The 20,329-nt window shown below is 39.2% G+C and overlaps 3 protein-coding genes across 6 annotated transcripts in view; 1 reads left to right on the forward strand and 2 right to left on the reverse strand.

The window, feature by feature from the left end:
• mtus2a (microtubule associated tumor suppressor candidate 2a) overlaps positions 1-4,764 on the forward strand; it is a 44,533-nt gene extending 39,769 nt beyond the window's left edge. For 2 of the 3 annotated variants that reach the window (XM_084942428.1, XM_084942430.1), the window contains exons 13-16: positions 4-102; positions 235-354; positions 492-592; positions 733-4,764. In XM_084942428.1, coding sequence (XP_084798554.1) covers positions 4-102; positions 235-354; positions 492-592; positions 733-1,165 — 753 coding nt within the window. In that variant the 3' untranslated portion in view covers positions 1,166-4,764. The remainder of the gene's footprint in view (positions 1-3; positions 103-234; positions 355-491; positions 593-732) is intronic. The other variant, XM_084942429.1, reaches the window with a different exon arrangement.
• A 183-nt stretch (positions 4,765-4,947) lies between these two features.
• Positions 4,948-9,530, reverse strand: stoml3b (stomatin (EPB72)-like 3b). The gene is made up of 7 exons (XM_084942431.1): positions 9,395-9,530; positions 7,090-7,193; positions 6,912-6,984; positions 6,749-6,831; positions 6,450-6,653; positions 6,008-6,142; positions 4,948-5,890 (listed from the first exon to the last, which is right to left on the reverse strand). Exons 1-7 carry the CDS (start codon positions 9,456-9,458, stop codon positions 5,702-5,704), a joined length of 852 nt encoding a protein of 283 aa, XP_084798557.1. The 5' UTR covers positions 9,459-9,530; the 3' UTR covers positions 4,948-5,701.
• Positions 9,531-11,649: 2,119 nt separating this feature from the next.
• On the reverse strand, positions 11,650-20,280 carry proser1 (proline and serine rich 1). Of its 2 annotated transcripts, XM_084942432.1 has the most exons (12): positions 19,672-20,280; positions 19,518-19,583; positions 19,056-19,124; positions 18,244-18,338; positions 18,009-18,102; positions 17,701-17,811; positions 17,442-17,543; positions 17,166-17,244; positions 16,814-16,906; positions 14,427-15,738; positions 13,453-13,594; positions 11,650-13,344 (listed from the first exon to the last, which is right to left on the reverse strand). In XM_084942432.1, the coding sequence occupies exons 1-12, from the start codon at positions 19,714-19,716 to the stop codon at positions 13,219-13,221; spliced, it is 2,334 nt and encodes a 777-aa protein (XP_084798558.1). In that variant the 5' UTR covers positions 19,717-20,280; the 3' UTR covers positions 11,650-13,218. The 2 variants fall into 2 exon arrangements, with proteins under 2 accessions (XP_084798558.1, XP_084798560.1); XM_084942434.1 differs by lacking the exon at positions 16,814-16,906.
• Positions 20,281-20,329: the final 49 nt, after the last annotated feature.

Raw genomic sequence — 20,329 nt, forward strand, 5'->3', positions numbered from 1 at the left:
CAGGATCAAGTGGATACGCTCACCTTTCAAAACCAGAGTCTGAGGGACAAGGCCAAACGCTTTGAGGAGGCTTTGAGGAGGAGCACAGATGAACAGATAGTGGTGAGTAAATACCCTGCATATATATACAAAGAGCACAAACAGAAACTTGGCATACTTCTGAGACGCTGGGTGCCTTTTATTCAAACACTCCCTTTCATTCACTTATTTTTAAATGCGCTTATTTTTTGGCAGGATGCTTTAGCGCCATATCAACACATCGAGCAAGACCTCAAGAGTTTGAAGGAGGTCGTGGAAATGAAGAACCAGCAGATACACCAGCAGGAGAAGAAGATCTCTGACCTGGAGAAAGTGGTAGGCTCAAATAAGCCACCGTAACCAGCATCTTCTACACTGCCTTTTCCACAAATTCACACTATTTTGAATAGACAGAAAGGTCAGTGTGGTCTGTATAATGATAGATTGCGGTATGGTTGTTTTCTGCTTTTGAGCAGGCCCAAAAGAACGTGTTCCTCGAGGAAAAAGTGCAGGTTCTGCAACAGCAGAATGAAGATCTTAAAGCTCGCATTGAAAAGAACCTAGCCCTGTCCAGGTAAGAGGCATCGAGTCATCATCATTAACATTAATGCTCAGCATTCACTACTTCATGCCTACCTCTCCTGTAGGTACATCCAGAGTCAACCTTTGAGGTGAAAGTTAACTTTACCTCCCTTTTTGTCTGTTTCCCTGCAGACAACTGTCTGAGGAGAACGCAAACCTCCACGAGTCCGTCGAGAAGGAGAGCACTGAGAAGAAGCGCCTGAGTCGGAACAACGAGGAGTTGCTGTGGCGTCTCCAGACCAGCCCTCTCGTGTCTCCAGCGTCCTCCCCACTCCACCGCTCCTTCTCTACCTCACCACTTCCCTCATCCCCATTATTTTCCTCTTCACCTGTAGCAGGGTGTGACTCCCCCACTCACTGCCATGGCTGTCCTCAGCAGGCCCAGTACTCCTCTCCCTCCCACAGAGCTGCTGCTACCAATCAGAATCTCTCACCGGGACCAGCCACACCCACACACAGGGCAGTAACTAATCAGAATTACTCCCCCACCCATGTCACACCCACGCACAGGGCATCACGCAGTCGCTGTAATTCAAATACTTCTCTCAGCTCTTTGCAGAGATAAGTTCTTTCCCTTCTAAATTTTCTCTTCTGACTCATTTGACCTTTATTTTATTTTCTCTTTCCCAACCTTCAGTTTGTTTTTTTTGCAAGCCTGTGGTTTCCAGTCATCACAGCATAAACTGGACAGACTGTACACTCAGTGCTAAAGCAATGAGGTTACACAGTCCTGTACTTTTATCAGGCTCTACAGCTCTTGGTGTCCATCATATGAAAGTATCATCATACACAGAAACACAATGTGGATACATACTGACAGCAAGCTCTGTTCCTTTTTCCCAGCCCACACTTTTACTGAAATAGTCTTGACTTGTAGGTTGTAGATAATGTATGATAGCGGCACAAACGGTGCTGTAAACTTCCCCTGCATGGGTAGTTGTGAGTCCTGCACAGTACATAGTACAACAGTGCACATTTACAGATGGAAAGTAGCACACTGCTGGCACCACAGCACATACTCTGGTGTGGTACGAACACAAGTATATCAACTATGTAAAATAAGCTATAATTTCTAATTGTGATTAGTTTCCCATGCTTTCATGAATTCATGAATTAATGTTTCTCCTTTTTTGGATTGTATCTCTAAAAAAATCCCTAACAAAGCGCCTTAAACTGGGTCCTGCAACCTCACCAGCAGAGAACGACCAATGTTTTATTTATAAAGGACTTTGGATAAAGAATTGGTTTGTATATTAAAAAAAACACCTAAAAGTCATGTTTCTTACCTTCCTCAAACTGTATTTAAAATTTTGTAATTACTTAATTTTAGCTGACAGATTTACTTGTGTGGAACAGCCCTCCTTGGAACCCCAGCCATTTTTATCAGCAAAACACAAAGAACTTATGTCTTTTAAAACCTTGCCAGGTCTTCCTACACATGAGCTACTCTTCACTTCTGGGATCCCTCAGGTCAACTTGCAAAAACTATGTCTGCCATTTTGGATTTACCTCAGTGGGAATGTGCCGTCTGTTGTGTCTCTAGCTCAACGGCAACGTCAACAAAAATCACACAGCTACCGCGGAGCTCAAAGCTAAGGGGGGAAAACCTAGCACAGGAATCACTGTTTTAAATGTTGTGGATTTCTTTATAAAGAAACGTTTCTATCTAATTTATTACATGTGTTTTGCTACTTAGCAAGCATGTACTGTGAAAGTCTTCCAGTTTTAACATGGAACTTGTTATTGCTGTGATTTGTCTATTTATTAAGCTCGAGGTGTGAAGAAGATAAATGGCGTTAGTTACTTATAAAATATCACCTACAGGTCACAAGTCGAACGTGATGTACCTGAGGAGAAAGCGGATATACTGCATATTATGTGACTGGTTGTCTTCACACATGCAGTTTTTTGCAAAAGTTTTGCACCTCTGAGGAGACTGCAAAGTTTTTGAAGTGAAACCCTTTTGTTCAGACCCTAATGCCCAGATTCTTGTTTCATTAACTTAAGAAAAATTGCAGCATGCACAAAATCTATCTTACTATTTAATAGCTAGCTAACTTTTAAAGCATCAAAGCTTTGTTAACTTAACAGACCTTAAAGATTTTTATAAGACAACATGCTGTAAAGAATGTAATTTGCCCACTGATGCACAAACTTCTGCAGAAAACTGTACATTGATGGTGTCGTATGGTAAAATATAGTATCTATAAGCTATGTAAATTTTCAAAAACGAACCCTCCGTTTACCTCTTCGTGGTGTAGTACAGTAATGTAGTCCTTTCTCGGTCTGTTAACTTCTTCAGATATTCTTCTGGTTTGTTTATCTGAACAACACTTTTTATTCTTTGATTATCATGTTGTTGCGAGCTATGCTGGATTTCCGGTGTGCGAGAATATATTGTTCAGGGAGTTGTTTTCTAAAATTAGATTAGAAATCCTTTCTTTTTTATATAAATATAGAGAGAGCTTCTCAACACAGCATTATACATTTCCAAGATATTCCCCAAGATAATTTTTCATTTATATCAAATACAACAGAGAAACCAACAACTGATATATACAAATGAGAAATATTTTATAGCACACAGTATGTTATACCTGCCTCCTGTACTGTACTCTTCAGATTAACTTCCCCTCAGGGTCTTAATCTCTCGTCCAGCTTCGAACAAGCCAAGATCAAAGTTGTGTACAGTATAATCTCAGATTTACTCACAAATAAACAACAACAACAAAACAAAGCTAAAACAGTTCAGATGTGTTAAAAGGGGTCACTGTAAATACATCAGGCCCAGGCGAAAAGATGAAGTTGGCAGCGTTAATGGGAGCATGAGTTAGATTTAGAAGCTGATCAAATATTGTTAATAGTTTAATAGATGCATGAAAGGGGGGGTAGGGTTGCGTCGGGGGGCGGGGGCACCAATTCTTAACATTTCTAAAACCGCTCCTGGTTACATCTTCTGTTCACTTACAGATGAAAATGTTACCAGCATGTAAAATATATGGCGTTTCTGAGTTACCAGTTTTTCATTACCTTTAACTAAAGTTGTATTTGCTATACCAGCACTTTTGACAGTCCTGAAAAGAAAGAAAGAAATAAAAGCGGGATTCTTTTCATGGATCTTTTTTTTTGTATGAGACGTACACAGGGTTAACTGTCTTAAACGAGCGAATGTCGGCGTTGAAAAAGGGAAAAAAAGTATCTCAATTGTGACTGATTTTGTACCTATACTAACAGTTTCTGAGAATGTCAAAAAGAACATGCCAGTCAGAAAGTCACTGTGTTTTCAGTTTTTTTAGGACCACAATTCACCGACACTGAAAGATTCTTTAGGTTTCTCCTAAAAAGTTATTTAAGCTGCAAAAAACTACAGTCAACATGGATGCAACAAAACTACTGTTTACAAGTGACAGCGCAAAGTTACCAGTGTCGTATTTAATGAATATTTCACCACTGAATGGACTTTGATTTCTAAACAATGAACTGGTATTGTAGTGACCCTGCAATGTGTCCTGTGGACATCTTACTATGTGCTGAATGTCAAAAACCTAACCACTGCGTTTTAGGTTTTCTTTTCCTTTTTTACAATTTGTTCATGTGATTTTGTTTAATATACAAGGACCTTTTGTCCGACGACTATGTAGCAGCCATTTAACATGTAGCACTTGGCTGAGCCTCCCCGTAATACACGAGTAATTTATTCCATTTATTAGGGGGCAAAATGCCCATTTTAATATTTAAATGCTGTCGTAGCAAATGTTTGTCGACTTTCAGCTCTTAAATTTGAATTTGTGTGTGTAAACTATACAAAGACTCATTTTGGAACTGGTAGAGGAACAAGGTTTACAGAATATTGTTTGTTCTGGCACTGATTGTACGTTTGAATGTAAATACATTTACAACATGAGCTGTGTCTTAGTGCACCAACAGAGTAATAGAAGCATGTTTTTTGTTTTGTTTTTCTTTTCTGTCTTTGCTGTTTTATCGCTCTCCCTTTCTCTTATTTAACCTCTCAGCATTTGTGATTGTCAAAAATGTAACTGTAGCGTAGGAGACCTAGAAAATGAAGAATGAAATAGTTCATCAATGTAATGTGATGCACAGTATGTTGATGCCTTTGATTTGTTCTTTTTGGGGGAGAGCAGAGTATTAAAATGTTTAAGAAAAGTGAGGGAAATCCTTGTGTTCATTTTAGTAGTACTAAAGTGTGTTTAGCTGCTGTATATTCAGAGCTAGTTTAATAGTTCAAAGCCCTGACTTACTCAGAGTTTTTGTCATCACTTGTCTTTTCTTCAAACAACAATCTTCTCATCTTTTAAGACGCCACAAAATAATTCTCTACACAAGATGTTACTTCTTTTTATATTACTTTTATTTTTGGAAATGAAAGAATCTTTTGGTAGTTAACAAATAAATTCAAAAGAGAAATAACATCGTCTGTTAAGCGATGAGAATATAAACTATACAGAATGTTACAAACACAATAATTGCAAAGCAGCAAAAGCTTTGTTCATAGGGGCGATTGTGGCTCAAGAGTTGGGCGTTCGTCTTGTAATCGGAAGGTTGCCGGTTCGAGCCCCGGCTTCGACAGTCTCGGTCGTTGTGTCCTTGGGCAAGACACTTCACCTGTTGCCGCCTGGTGGTGGTCAGAGGGCCCGGTGGCGCCAGTGTCCGGCAGCCTCGCCTCTGTCAGTGCGCCCCAGGGTGGCTGTGGCTACACTGTAGCTTGCTATCACCAGTGTGTGAGTGTGTGTGAATGGGTGGATGATTGTGTATAGTGTAAAGCGCTTTGGGGTCCTTAGGACCAAGTAAAGCGCTATACAAATACAGACCATTTACAGAAATATAACAAAACATTCAGTCATTCATGCACTGTATAATGAATTGCAGACAACTTACTGCAAAAGTTTATCAGAATATTGTTCTAGACAAATAACAGCAGGTTTAGTCAAGTCACACCTTGAAGTAAACATGAAGATTTTCTGTGATTACTCTTTGGCATTCGCAACAGTTTTTTGTTTTTTTATGCACATATATGCAAATCAGTCGTTTGATTCAAGCTTCACGATGAGCAACAAGCTGAGGCATCATCAAGCCGGCGACCTCACTTCCTCATGAAGTGGGAAATGACATCCATGGGCAGGGGGAAGATAATGGTGGAGTTCTTCTCTGCTGCGATGGTGTTGAGAGTCTGGAGGTAGCGAAGCTGAAGGGCTGAGGGAGACTCGGCAATCACAAGGGAAGCCTCTTTCAGGGCACGGGATGCATTCATCTCACCCTCTGCTGCGATCACCTGTGCGTGGATCAAAACAGAGTGAGTGATCAGGAAATGCAAAATAAGTCATTTAAAAGTCAAAAGCGTGAAAATAATGCACTTCTAGGAAGTATTTCATGTGTGACATTTCCAGACCTTAGCCCGGGCCTCTCGCGCAGCCTCGGCCTCAGCGGCCATGGCCCTCTGCAGCTGAACCGGCAGCTTCACGTCTTTTATCTCCACACGCTCCACCTTGATCCCCCAGTTGTCTGTGGCTTCATCCAAGTTAGACTGGAAAAGTCAAGAAGAGGAGATGATCACAGCTTACAGTGTAAATACACAGTATGGTTGGTCCCTGTATTGCATTTGGAAAAAGAAGAGTATCATTTCATACCAAATATTTAGCAACAAAAAGAAAAAATCAAGGAAACTGAGCAGATGCTACCCACATCCGAGTCTTTTTTTAGGTATTAGAAGTATGATGCCAAAAATAAAATGGAACTGGGGTTTTCATATTCAGATTCATCTAAAGGGGATTTTCTGGCTTCTGAAAAACCTCTAAAAACCACATCACACATTCAGGCTTCAGGTTTTATACCTGCATGCTGTGAGCGATGCCCTCGCGGTCAGACAAGACTTCAGCCAGGTTCTTGGTTCCCAGGACATTTCTGAGGGTGGTTTGTGCCAGCAGGCGGGTGGAAAAGTCAGCATTGGTAACATTGGCCACAGATGCGATGGGGTCACTGACGCGGAAGTAGACCACGCCATCTACGCTAACTGTAACTGAATCTTTGGTCAGGATCTATAAAAGAAATACATATACCAGCATGATGAGTCATTTTATAATGCTGCAAGGGGGCAATTTTACATCATTTTGTTGTTCGTCTACAATCCTACCTCTTGTGGTGGGATGTCAAATGAAATGGTTCGCAGATCCACTTTCACAAAGGAGTCAGTGCATGGCAAAACAAAGAAAATCCCTGTGGACAATGTAAATGAAGTAAATACAAATTCTTTTGTCTAAAAACCCAACAAATGTGCAAACCCTGAGCGTTTCTACCTGGTCCTTTAGGCTTCCTGTCTGTGATGCGGCCCAGTCGGAAGATGACAGCTCGCTCATACTCCTGAACGATCTGCAAGACCACCAAAAACACAAGCTGAGTTCATGTTCACAGCAGCAAAGGAAGCTGTGGTTTCAGCTCCTCAGCCCACTGTGCTTATTTAGTTATCTCGCTCACCTTCAGACAAAACCAGATCGTTATGGGGAAGAGCAGAACTGTGAATAGGCCAGCGAGTATAACTATGATCCAGCCGCACGCTCCCAAAGATCCTGTGCGTTCGGCTAAAGAGAGAGAAAAACAGAGAGACGGCATGTGTTTAAATGTGTTTGGCACACTTTGACACCCATACATGGATGGAGAGGAAAGTTACCTTGTTATAAGTATTAGCTTTAATCACGCTTACATAGAAAACTGGATCTGATTCAGTGAGGTACACAAAGATCTTCTTCAAGCTCTCAAGCTTCAGCTGCTAAAAGATCAACAAACTATTCAAAAGTGGATTACGTGCCGACAATTGTAATTAATATTTTCCCACAGTTCATAATGGTCTTATTGTTGGACTGCTCCTCACATTTCCAGCTTATCTTAAATGTTGGGTATAAACAAAAGGTGAAAACACTCTCCTGTGCTCTGTGCACACACTGAAATATTTACTCAGGCAATACAATCTTGGGATTTCTGCTTTGTTTGTGAAAAGAAGCCATTAAAAACAGAGAAGGGTCAGTATATTCCAGACTCATGGTGTACAGTCTTTCTCTGCGGTTTTGTGACATGGCCATTAAACAATGATGTTAAACTTTATGCTGGATTATTAAGCAGCATTAGGGAAATGTTGTAATGTTGAAGTGTAAGTCTCAGTTTTATGGCTAATTTATCTGCTTATTTTATATGTGAGCTGGTTTTCACTGGGAATAATAAAAAATAAAATGAGCGCCTGGAATTGTAACAAGGCAAAAAAAACCTTATCTGAGACATAAAAGTATAGAATGTCCCAGATGAGTAACCTGCTTAAATTTATTGTGGATCCCTTTGGAACTGGAGGTGAGATCTTTTGGCTTTCTGTATCTACCACACAGGACACCTGAGGGACGGCTTTTAACCCTCATCTGCCAAGTAGGCCGCCACACAATGCAAAAGTGCGTGGGTGGAAACCGGAGCGCAGGCACGGGTAAATAAGAAGGCCTGTTTACACAGTTGTAATTCATATTTTCCTTCAGACAATTACACTCACACTCAGTTTTCCATCCCACAGTTTACACAAATGTTTAGTCATGCAATATCATCTCCTTTAAAAAATATATATATATAAATTTAATTTGGGAAGGGTGCTATGTGTAATAGGTTACACCTCTAATAACAGCATTTGAGCCTCTTTATATGGTTTACAATAAAGGCATTACAAAATGACTCCAATGTGAATCACTAAACAGGGCTACTATAGAATGATCTTAAGTATACTTTAATATAAAGCTGAGAGATGACCTTTATGTTGCTATTATGCTCTGTGGTATATTTTCTGTGGTCAAAAAAAAAAGAAAAAAAAAAAAAGGAAGGTGTTGTTTATGCTTTCAAACAAGGGGACATCTATCAGTAACAGGAAACAGCTTCCTGTGGTTTGAATGTGTTGCTGTGAGACTCAGACCACTGTGCTGAAGTCTGCAGGAGTTTCAATCCACCTTGCAAACCCACCTCAGATGTTTCATATGTTCTATGGCTATTATTTAGAAGTTATATATTTTAAAACTAATACAAGATGATCATGTTATTTCAATCACAGCTTTCATTGTGCCTGTTTTTAATATCTGTATATTTCATTTTAGAGAAAAAATAATAAGCATACTTGCATACTTTTAGTTGAGTTGTAGAAACTTAGCTGAGACATTTAAGGAAATCCTAGCTGTCTCAGTACACTAACCGATCTCTGCACCCAGGTAATATTTTACCTACGTCAAAAATAGAAATGCTGCCCGCACAGCTATCCGTTTGGCATTATCTTGTCCGACAGGCTGGTGATAATAAAAACAATGGATAAAAAAGTGATATGGAAACAACCCCTTATCAACGCCCACATAAAGGACATTTCCATACATGCGAACATGACAGCGCTCCCTTTTCACCAGTGCACGCACACATAAAAAAAAAAGTCACATGCTTTGGGACTGTTTGTCTTGGTAGCATGTGATTTCTGTCACTATGACGATAGAGTCAAACTATAACCCTAGTCTGTTTAGCTGCTTTCCATCTCCACACCGACTATACAGATATAAAACTGATACTAAAATAACTCACAGAACAAGGATGATATTTTACATGTAATTATTGGCCAACAATAACATTGTGCCTTGTTGGAGAAGGATATAACTCTGTTCTCGAATGAAGTAGTAGTAGTAATAGTAATAGCTTATTTAACACAGCCAGTAACAGGATATCGAACCCTAAAAAAACGAAGTAATAATAATAATGATATTGAAAGTCAGCTTACATATCAAGTCCTCTTTGCTCATTCCTCTCCTCTTCTGGCTTTCCACCTGGTCTTCCATTTCCATATGCTGGTAAAACTGAGAGTGGTTAGTAGGAAGTGCGTTTAGAGAGAGTTTGTTGAAGTGTGCCTGAACTAGAGCAAGTGCGCCTTTTAAAGAAGCCCTGCTGCAATACAATGTGGCTCAAGGTGAAGGCGTGGCTCTGATTCAGGGTCAATCATCGCCAAAGTAACAGAGTACCATCGTCATGATTCTTACAGGTAAATGGATAATCTTAGAGGCTGTAAAATTCTACATAGCACTTGTAAAAAAAGAAAAGAAGAAGAAAATAAAAATCCACGTGACATGTGTGAACCACATGGGAAACAGTAGAGTATATCGATATATTTATTACTATAAACTTTTATTTCTGCTGTGATGTTTACATAAAAAAAAAACTTATTATAAATTTGTATTTTCATTATTTTTTATTTCTTAATGCTTTAAGTTTAACACTAAAGATCTTTGGGTTTTATTTAATTTTAAGATAGACGGATAGATAGCAAAGAAACAAATAATTTAAATCAAATAAGATACAATTTGTGTTCACGATTAAAATGAAATTTATAATAAGATGTAAGCTGGAAATAATATAATTAAGCTATAATTACATTTTAATAATTTCCCCACCATGCTTTTGTCAAATAGAAATGCATTCCTTTATTTCCCTTACTACTAGAATGAGGAACCAGTTAAAGCCTGATGCTGAAAAAAGATTTTGTGAAATGTTGCAAAGTAAAACAGTATTGGGCAAAAGTCTTGGGCACCCCTTTATTTATATTTTGCTTCCAGCGAGCCAGACTCACTGTGGTCGCAAATGCAGATAATCCCCTCCAATTTCTTTAGTTGGAATCTAAGAAAAAGCACAAAGTAATGGTCTTGCACCAGCGACGTCATTCTCAAAGAGCAAAATTAAAGACAGGAGGGGTGTCTCAAGACTTGTTCACTGAAGTAAAATCGACTTCGTTTGTTTATTGGTATTTTTGTGGAAATACCATAATTATTTTTGACTTTGACCTTTACTGCCAAAGATATAAAAACAATAAAAACGATAAAAAATAAAACTCATTTATGTAAATTGATATTTAATTTCTTTTTTTTTTTTAAATTTGTCAGTCGGTGAAAAAAAAACAGGCAGAGAAGCTTCAAATTTTGTCAGAAATTATTATTTGTTGGTATTATTTATTATTTGTTTTATATACACTTCACGTTACACACAAAAATGTCACTCCATAACATTGCCCACGACCTGAACAGTACAGTGTATGTACGATGTAAAATGTAATTAAATTTACTTTAAAATTATATACAGAATACTTCTAATTACTTACCCAGTACTGTAAATTGCTTACACTGTACTTAATTTTACTGACAGTGTAATTAGTTCATTGTTGCCTGTAAAAACATGACCTTTTAACTTCTTTTTATAATTGCCTTTAAATATTTGTAGGTAATTGTAGTTTCACTGTAATTACAGATAAAATACTACACTTAATTACAGGGTATGTATGTATTTTAAAGTGTTACCAAAAATGAAACTTCTCGAGCTATGGTGTTTACAGACAGAATGATGACACGACTGTACACATGCATGCACATGCTGCCACAGACTTCCTGGGCAGTGGAACTCAACATTTGCCCTATTTTGCAAATGTGACAAGGGCAATGAGTTTCCATTAACTTTGATGAACATCTGTCAGGGGCCCAAATTAGTTTTTTTCTTCACTATGTAGGAGAAAATCAGCCAATGGAGGAATAACCCTTTTTACTACTTTAATTCCCTAGGAAATTAAATACATGTATACAGGTTTAGATGAATAATCCTAATTGCACTGACTGAAAAAGTGTTTAATAGTTTTACAAAAAAGCTAAACTGTACAAAACAAAAATCACAAAGTTTTTTATATATAATTAGCAAACATATTCTGATCAAAGAACTCAAATGGAAAAAAAAATTTCCCCACCAATTATACATGTATACCCACATGACTAATGGACACATGACTTTGTGTGTTGAGCAATAGCGACGCTTGTGATAAGCTTTGTATATGGTGGGGTAAGTGGAACGTACGCAGGTTGTAAAACCATTCAAATCAAGGTTAGGAACCAAAGTGGATATTAAATAGATGCAGTCATTTAGAATTTGTAGTTAAGTGAATCTTCAAAATTGAGTTGATGTATACGTGTAGCTTTATGGTTAAAATAAACTTTGTTTCCATTATTTTGTCCAGCTCCAGTATTTTTATTCAAGAGATGTCGACAGTAATGGCATCACATAGACTACAGATACAGTAACCAGCAGTTCACTGGAAACATTTTTCAAAAAGGGCAAAAAATAAAAACTGTGTAGCATACAAAACATCTATTACTCAAGACAAAGGTCATTGTCATTGAGATAATCCCAGTAGAATAGAGAACTACTAAGGAGTAAAGAGGGGCAAAAGTACAGCTTTCAATCTGTTAAACTACAGAATATAATAAAAAAAAGTCACAATGTCAAAAAAAATGCCTGCATACCCTTATTCTGGATAAATGTTGTAGTAGCAGTCCCAGCAGTGTCACATATGAGAAATAAACTTTGTAAACATGAGAATCACAGAGAATTGCAGTCACAAATATGTTCACTGAAAAGAAAAGAATGAAAAAAAAAAAACACACTTGTGTAGAGCTGCCAAATGCAAGTTTTTGTATGTTCTACAAACTAACCCCTGACACAGCACATTCATTTGTAGTTTGCATACTTTAGTATATGCCCCTGCTATGCTTTGTGAGGTTTTTCCTATTTATTCTTTACGAAAGCCTTCTCCAAACGAAGTTTAGAAGTGCTGGAAACACCCAATTTGAAACCGAGATGTAGACAGAGTCCTTACAATGATCTGCGCTTCAGCTACAAAAGCATCAAGAATCTCCGTGCACTCCCAGCAACTGAGGTGGTGGCAATGTCCCAACATCAGCAGAAAAAAAAAGTTGTTGTTTCCGTCACTAAAATTACAGAATCGGATCTGTCTGCCCCTTTTCTACACGCTGTGCTCACAGTAACTTTATTTTAATGCAGCTTACCTGTAAATAAAACTGTTCTCATTTACCTATTTTTGTGTTAAATAACTGAACAAACAAGAATTGGTGAAGCACCCCCTCGTTACCAATTTAAAACAGCCCAAAGTGTACTGCTAAAAACCTGATGTTTTTAGAAGAAAAAAAAACTGAGACAAACTTAACATTCTCACATGTTAAAGAAAACCACTGTGCTGTAAATTTTTAGATTAGAAATGAGCATAACGGGGACATCAAGTCATCAAAAAATAAAAATAAAAAAAATCATGTTACAATACTATATCTTATGCCTGTCAATCAAATTCATTAGCATTTCATTTGTTCTGTAATTGGAAATGAGATACTACTGTGGCTCAGGACTGAGGTCAATTTATTACATAATGTTATGTGGACTTTTCTAATACTCTATAATTCATTATTCATTTATAAATGTTCTAAGTTTGATTAAAAACAGGCAAGTCAGGCTAATAATGAAATCACTCACAGTCTACCTGTCAAACTAACACCTTTCACAATTAATATTTACAACGCTTCACTATGAATGATATTACAATTATGCCTTTTCCCCCACAGACTATTTGACCCATTGCACTCCTGTTCCAACATACACAGTGATTAACTGTCATGTGCTCTTCTGGGGTTCAAGGACAAATAGAAATTGTATCACCTGCTAAGAGGTGTGGCAGGAGTCAGTGTTACTTTTTTACTCAATGTTTCACAACTATTGTAGGTTTCACGGCCAGCCCAACGGTTGGTGCAGCCCCGATTGGATAGGGAAGGTGTGTCCTGGGCCTGCAGGGTAGTTGGTGAAGCTGTTAGGTTGAGTAGTGAAGTTCTCCAAAGCAGAAGGGGGATGAGGCTAGAACAAGATAAGAAAATCAGTGTTTACAACGACATAATATTCAGTTCTTTTTGTTTTTTTAAACTTGGTCAGAACATTTGTGTGTGTGTGGTTTTGTGCATTTACCTGCAGCAGGGCAGACTGCACAGCTGGGTTGTGGAGGCCACCGAGTGCAGCGGGGGAGGCAGAGGGAGAGAAGCCTGGTACCTGGAACGACAGTAAGCCAGGAAACCCGCTACTGCCTGGAGGCTGGAGTCCACCGCTCAACCTGGAATATGCGCATGCATGGTCTTAAAAATGGCACATAATAAACAATAACACCACCTGCATGTTATGTGTCCTTTTTTTAATGTGTACAGGAGCTGACATTTAAAAACATTGTTTCACAAAGTCCATGTACTGCTGTACAGCTGAGCTGTTGCCATGCAACCAGCGAAGACTCTCCTTTAAGTCTGTGTGCATGGTGTTAGTATCCAGCCAATTCTAAGACTATTTTTCATAAGAATGTAAGAATTATACTAGCAACATAAAGGCAGCTTATGATATGACACTTGTCATGTATGTGCATATTATTATACTTGTTGTTACTAAATAATGTGGTGGCTCATTTAATTCCTCCTACAAGACAGTTTGTCCCCTTCGAGTTCAACAAAGGAAACCTTCTGCTTGCATTACTTGTTCAAGGAAAACATATCACACTACATATGACGGAGTAAACAGTTGAGCAATGCTGCTGAAGGACTATTTGAGACAACACAAAAAAAAAAGTCTAATGCTTGCACTCCACGTGCATCTAAATGAACTGTTCGGTTATCAGACAATAACAAAGTGGAAAGTAGTTATGATTTACGATGCCCTTTTTTCCAGCTATTTTATAAGCTACTGGAAATCTGTGTCACATGGTGTCATCGTGTCCAAATTCTTAATGCAGTCTACTTTTCCCTTTCATTACTACAATACATGAATACTATAACAGGTAAGCGTTTGGCGTTCAAACTCAGTTTAATATCAGGAAGTCAATGCTGTATTGTCACACATAGAGCAGATTATGGCACACACAGCCCAGTTTCTGTATACTGGCTAGTAAAGAGGACACATACCCAGGCTGGAAATTGGAGCTGAAGGCAGATGCAAAGCCTGGTAAAACTGGTGAAGATGATGGAACGCCGACTGCTGCTGCTGCTGCTGCTGCTGCCGCCGCCTGCAGTGGTGCCACTGATGCCACTGTAGATGGAGTGGCCCCTGGTAGTCCAATAAATGAAGTTAAAACAGGGCTCCCAGCACCATGCCCCCCTGCCACACCAAGTCCAGGGAAGGCAGTTGGGCTAGCCCCAGGTGGAAGGCCTGGGAATATAGTGGGAGCAGAGGTGAGGCCTAGACCAAAAGGAGAGGCTGCACTCGGAGGAGCATTTGGAGCCAAGCCAGAGTAGATGGTTGTTGGTGGATGGTTAGAAATCTTGGTAGTTGGGGACATTGTTGGCATGGATGAGGGGACAGTTGAAGGAGGCAGAGATGAAGAAAGGGAGGGAAAAGGTGACAGGCCTGGGTAATGAGAGGGTGCATTGCTGGAAGACAGCGCTTGTAGGCCAGTAAGACCAACGGGACTGGGGAGAGAGACTTGAGGAGAACCTGAAGGGTGTGAGAGGCCATAGGGACGTGCTAGAGCAGCCTGTGCAGAGCTTGGTGTGCCAGAGCGAGAGGTACCCTTGAAAGCAGAGGGTACAGGGCTATTACTGCCACTGCTACTACCCGCACTGTGTCTGTTCAGGGCTCCAGCCACAACTGCCTGAGCCTGTGCAGAATGAGCAGGGGAAGGTTTAGGACTAGGACCTGGGGTGGAACAGCTCGGAATTACTGCCGTGGAACATCCAGGGGGAAGAGACTGCGGTCCAGATGGGGTGTAACTTCGGATCACTGACCCAGAAGAGTTACCTGCTTGTGGGTGTATGCCAGGGAAGGGTGATCCTGACTGGTGTTCTGTGGACTGAGAATAAACCTTCTGCTGACTGGAGTTCGTCTGAGACAGGGAGTCTGGGGCACTGCGTGAAGTAGCAGGGGTGCCTGGTCGGGAAATTGCGTGGAAAGGGGAGAAACCCCCACTGCCAGGGACAGGAGTTCCACAAGGTGTGCCTGATGGGGTGTGCGCTTTAATGACAGATGAGGGTGTAGGTGTAGCATGACCAGTGGGAGTCTGTGGTCCTGCTTTGATTACAGATGGGGATGGAGCAGGTGAGGGAGAGGGGGCGTTGAGGTTGTGAGAGGGCACCATTCCTGGGAAAACTGGCGTGATGGGGGTAGTGGGAGGAGCAGGAGAGGCCTGGTTTGGGACTGGTGTGGACCCATGAGGAATGAGGAGGGGCCCGCTGTTAATTCCGGGTGTGGTGTTCTGTGGATTGCTTGGTTTATTGTAACCTGTAAAGAAGGAGATTATAGTTAGCTAAATGTGCGAACTAATGACTACTATTATCTGACATGCATGGACTTTAATAGAAAAAAATGTTGCATTTTATTTATTTTTTAAATGTTTTTTATTAGTAATACTGTTTACAAACATGTTTTACTCCAGGATGTAGGCAGGAACGCCCAGCAAAGAGCCAATAAACTTGCATATAGAGCATTCATACATGCAGCTCATTAAATTGAAATTTAAAACAATTTTCAAGATCAAAATATGTCTTCTTTTTACCTTTGGGGAAAGGTTTATATAACACACTGGGACATGCTAAAATTGTTTTTATCTGAACATTCTGGCTATAATAAATCTTTGCATTTAAGATCACAAATCTCCCCAAAGGCCTTCAAAAGATGTATTTCAATTGTGAAAAGTGATAAGACGCTGCATTTGGAAAACAAGTCATCCCAAGCAATGCGTGTTAAATGCCAGCACAAAGCATGAATCCAGAAAGAAAACGAGTGACATTAGTTTGAAGTTATTCCCAGTCTAGTCAACCCAAATCCCAACCCCACAAGTGATCAAAAACATACATCTACACTGACTGACCAGAAAACCAAAATATCTACAAGAGAAAAAAACAGTAGAAAAATCACTGATTTGTTTTTATTGAAACTACTTCTCATTTGCCTGGTACATGTGCTGGGTGCTTTGTAGTGTTGTACTGTGCTACTGCATCACTTGCACTGAAAGGTAATTTGGTACTTTTTCAGTTTAGTCCTCCACATTTATTATAAGAAGAATTATCAAGTTAAATGTATCCGAAATGCTGTAATACTGGAAGTGAATGGGAAAAACGACAATAAAATGTTCTCCGACTAATCTAAATGGACGGTTTAAATTAAAATCACAGTGGACTTTATTTCTGGTCACTCAGTGTTCCCAAGAGAAGTGGGAAAGACATCTTTACCTGATAAAGCCATTAAACTGGAGAAGCACAGTAAGCAGCATGCCAGTGTGTTAGGCAGCAAGCTTCAACGAGTGTCTATTTGCTCTCACACTCACACGTACATGGTTGCTGTCATTGGATCATACCTGCTACTTTGTGGGTGGAGTTGTAGGGGGGTGGGGGTACGTTGGCTGTTATAACCCCTCCCATAGAAACAAGGCCTGCGTTGTTGTATGCACCTAAGCAGCAGTTGTAAATATTAAGCGTGTCCACCACACATTCATACACATAAAAGAATCACACACCCCACTACTTACTGCACCCAAACCAATCCCAGATGGCAATAAGAAAACATGGTTAAGTGCACCTCTTTAGGCATCAGTATTAATTGAATTGTCTCGGAGCTTGGTATCCACCTTTTCAATAACTGATAGGTTGTATAGGGAAAGGCAAAGGAAACCAGAGGTGGGAGTGTGTTGCTTCTGTGGTGTTTCTTACTTGGTGCAATGGTGGCGTGGGGTCGGCACGGTGGTATTGGGTAAGGAACAGGTCGATGAGGATTGTAGGTTGAGGGGAACTTAAAAAAAGGATCACAAAGATATAAAACACTTAGGTGATCAGCAAGTTCTGTATAACTGGAATACATAAAGTCAGAATGTGAGGAAGAATCAAGGAAAATAAGAAAAAACATCCTTTGTATGATCAATGGTTAACAAGTGAAGCAAATTATTTTTTATACCATCATTATAGTCTGTGTTTGACGTTCATGCTTACAGGTTTGAATGGTCCTATAATTCGGGAAGCAATTCCTTTCCCCTCCATATTGTTAGAGGTGTCTTCTTTCTTCTCGCCTTCCTTTTTTACCGGTGGGTTTCCCTGTTACCATAAAACAAAATAATATTATTTCTAATGACTAGGCCCATTTTGTTGTTTACAATTTATATCAAAAAATCAATTTTTATTCGCAATGTTTGTTGTATGTAAAGTCTGTTAGTTCAGAACTTGGGTATCCTTAAACAAACCTCATACTTACAGGAAATGACCCAGTGACCAAGCTGGGTTTGCCTTTAGGATATGGATTTCCTGGTATTATTCCACAGGAGGAGATCATTGCTATGGGAGCCTTGCAGCCAACCTTACAGACCTAATAAGAGAGAAATATTATTATTTTAAAGGTTGTGTGTGTGTGTGTGTACATTAAAATATGCAAACTAATGGAAAATAACACAATAACACTCTTAGTTTAAAAGTTTACCTTTAGTTTTTTATTACATGAATGACTTCTTCCTAAACAACAGCCAACAGTTTATCATCTCCTGATTTTTTTAAAGTTGAACTTGCCTGTTCCAGGATCCTGCGGGCACGCTTCTTCTCAGACAAGTGTATACGAAAGAGATCCTCCACTGGCCGATAATTCTGAGCATCTGAAATGTTTCTGAATGGGAAGAGTAATATTTAAAGGGATAACAGTTAGTCAACAATTGTACAAATCACTAAGATTTAAACGCAACATCTGAGTTACAGTGTTTAAAATGAGTTGTTTAACCTACTGGACACATTTGTAAAATGTACTCACAAAGCTATCAGTTCCAAGACAATCAGTCTGTCTTTTGAGAACGTGAAGCAGTTCAAGATATTTGCGACTTCTGTTGTGGGGATTGCAACCATTTTCTAAAGGCAACAGATTAGAAAGCATATTTGAGGAACAAAGAGGTTTCAACTTCACTTAAACAAACACATTTTCTAAGTTCATAATATTTGCTGCACTTGTTTATATTAATCACAGATACATCTGTGATACAGATTACAAACAATTATGAAAGTGTATAAAAATACCATAATTTAACTATTGCTACAGTTCAATTCTGTGACCAGCTATTTATGTAAATATTACTTTGACACATACCACCCACGTTGCTGCAGATTAAGCACACCCCCCTATGGCAATGGCTCTCCCCAACGACAGGGGCCTCCCCCAGTAGGACAATGCACCGTTAAACCCCGAAAAACAAATGCTCAGGAACAACTTGAAGAGCATGACAAAGATTTGCTGACATTGACCTGGCCTTCAAACTTCCATGATCCCAAACAAACATCAGGAAGATTTGTAGGAACAACCCTGATCCACAGAGGCCCCACCCCGAAACCATCAGGACCCAACTAATCCGCTGTCCCTGTACACAACAGGAAACCCCCAGAGGTCCCGTGTCCACGTCCTAAGGTTCAGAGCCATTTTGCTGGTGGAAGGTTGACCTACACAATATTAGGCAGGTAGTCTTAATATTTCTTTAACGTTGTAGTTGATTATCTCACACAATATAAATAGAGTAAATAAAACTGGGGCCCCAATCGAACAAATAAATAAAAATAAATCAGTGGTTTACTTACATGCTGCAGAGCTTTAACAGCTTTGATCTGTGGTTCAGCCCATGAGAAATACTTCAATATTTCCATCACCTGTGGATTTTTCAGGATAGTATTAGTGCAGAAGCATTAAAAAAGTGTTTATATATATATATATATATATATATATATATATATATATATATATATATATATATATATATGTGTGTGTGTGTGTGTGTGTGTGTGTGTGTATGTGTGTGTGTGTTTATTCTGAAATATGAGTTCTTTGCAATCATCCTCTTTTTTTAATAAATAATCATGCAATTCATCTTGTAACAACTGTAAACAAACGATCATGCAACACGGGTTATACAGTAAGTAATCTATAATTCGAGGTATCGTTTTGCTTTGTGATTGATTAATCAAATCTTAATTAATCTAATCTTTTATCACATGAGGATAGCTGGGGCTATTAAATATGGAGGAAGCTTGTAAAACATTTACCTGTTTACTGGAGAAATAGCCATGCACCTGCTCAATGGCTCTGATGCGCTGATCGGTCAAGACGCACTACGGAAACAGGATGACGAGAGAGCAAGCTAGAAGCTTAAACGATTCCAAAATAAATAAGATAGATTTGACATTAGCCGCTTCTTACCTTTCTTATCTCATCCAATACAATGTCAAATGATTTCTTATCCATGTTTGTTGACTTAAACAAACGCTAGACTCTTTAACAATGAATACTACCAAAAAGCTGAACTTAAATAAACAGACTGAGTATGATACAGCAGATTAAGTCAAATGATGTCAAATTCATTCAGATGACTTTTATTTTAATGACCAAAGTTACTCACTTATAATATCAATTCGTCGAAATTTAAAGCAATAAATATTCGCAGCATACTACTTAAAAATTGCATGATCGTTACATACAATACAACAATGACTTCCAAAGAAGAGGAGCAGTCTGCAGAGCAGAACCCGTCTGTACCAGATTTGCCCGCAGCTAACAACAAGCTAGCGGGCTACAGCTAACTCGACTCGGAGGACAGCGCGACTACAGAAACAACTAGACACCCCGAATCAAATATTTGCACGTGTTTTCATTCAATCATCGTTACATTTTTTGATGATCTATTAAATAGGAGTGAAAAAATTTCAAAATATATATTTTAAAATCTCAAATTAACCCGGGAAGATAGCAGTCCTGCTAGCTCCTGACAGCTGGCGCTGTGAACGTCAACACTGAAAGGACCCCTTAGAGGTAGCTAGTTAAAAAATACAGCGTGTAGCAAAAGTGTTAGAGAAAAAAT

The sequence above is a fragment of the Perissodus microlepis genome, chromosome 10, assembly GCF_051167445.1.
Source record: "Perissodus microlepis isolate ML-2025 ecotype Zambia chromosome 10, ASM5116744v1, whole genome shotgun sequence".
Classification (NCBI taxonomy): domain Eukaryota; kingdom Metazoa; phylum Chordata; class Actinopteri; order Cichliformes; family Cichlidae; genus Perissodus; species Perissodus microlepis.

What these genes read in the sequence shown, in the direction of transcription:
- stoml3b (XM_084942431.1), bottom strand. Translation starts at nt 9,458, where the DNA reads ATGGAAATGGAAGACCAGGTGGAAAGCCAGAAGAGGAGAGGAATGAGC. An exon ending in CGATCTGGTTTTGTCTGAAG is followed by an intron (nt 6,985 to 7,089) that starts GTGAGCGAGATA and finishes GTGGTCTTGCAG; the next exon opens with ATCGTTCAGGAGTATGAGCG. An exon ending in CGCGAGAGGCCCGGGCTAAG is followed by an intron (nt 5,891 to 6,007) that starts GTCTGGAAATGT and finishes ATCCACGCACAG; the next exon opens with GTGATCGCAGCAGAGGGTGA.
- proser1 (XM_084942432.1), bottom strand. Translation starts at nt 19,716, where the DNA reads ATGGATAAGAAATCATTTGACATTGTATTGGATGAGATAAGAAAG. An exon ending in GCTATTTCTCCAGTAAACAG is followed by an intron (nt 19,125 to 19,517) that starts GTAAATGTTTTA and finishes AAAAATCCACAG; the next exon opens with GTGATGGAAATATTGAAGTA. An exon ending in GTCTTGGAACTGATAGCTTT is followed by an intron (nt 18,103 to 18,243) that starts GTGAGTACATTT and finishes CTTCCCATTCAG; the next exon opens with AAACATTTCAGATGCTCAGA.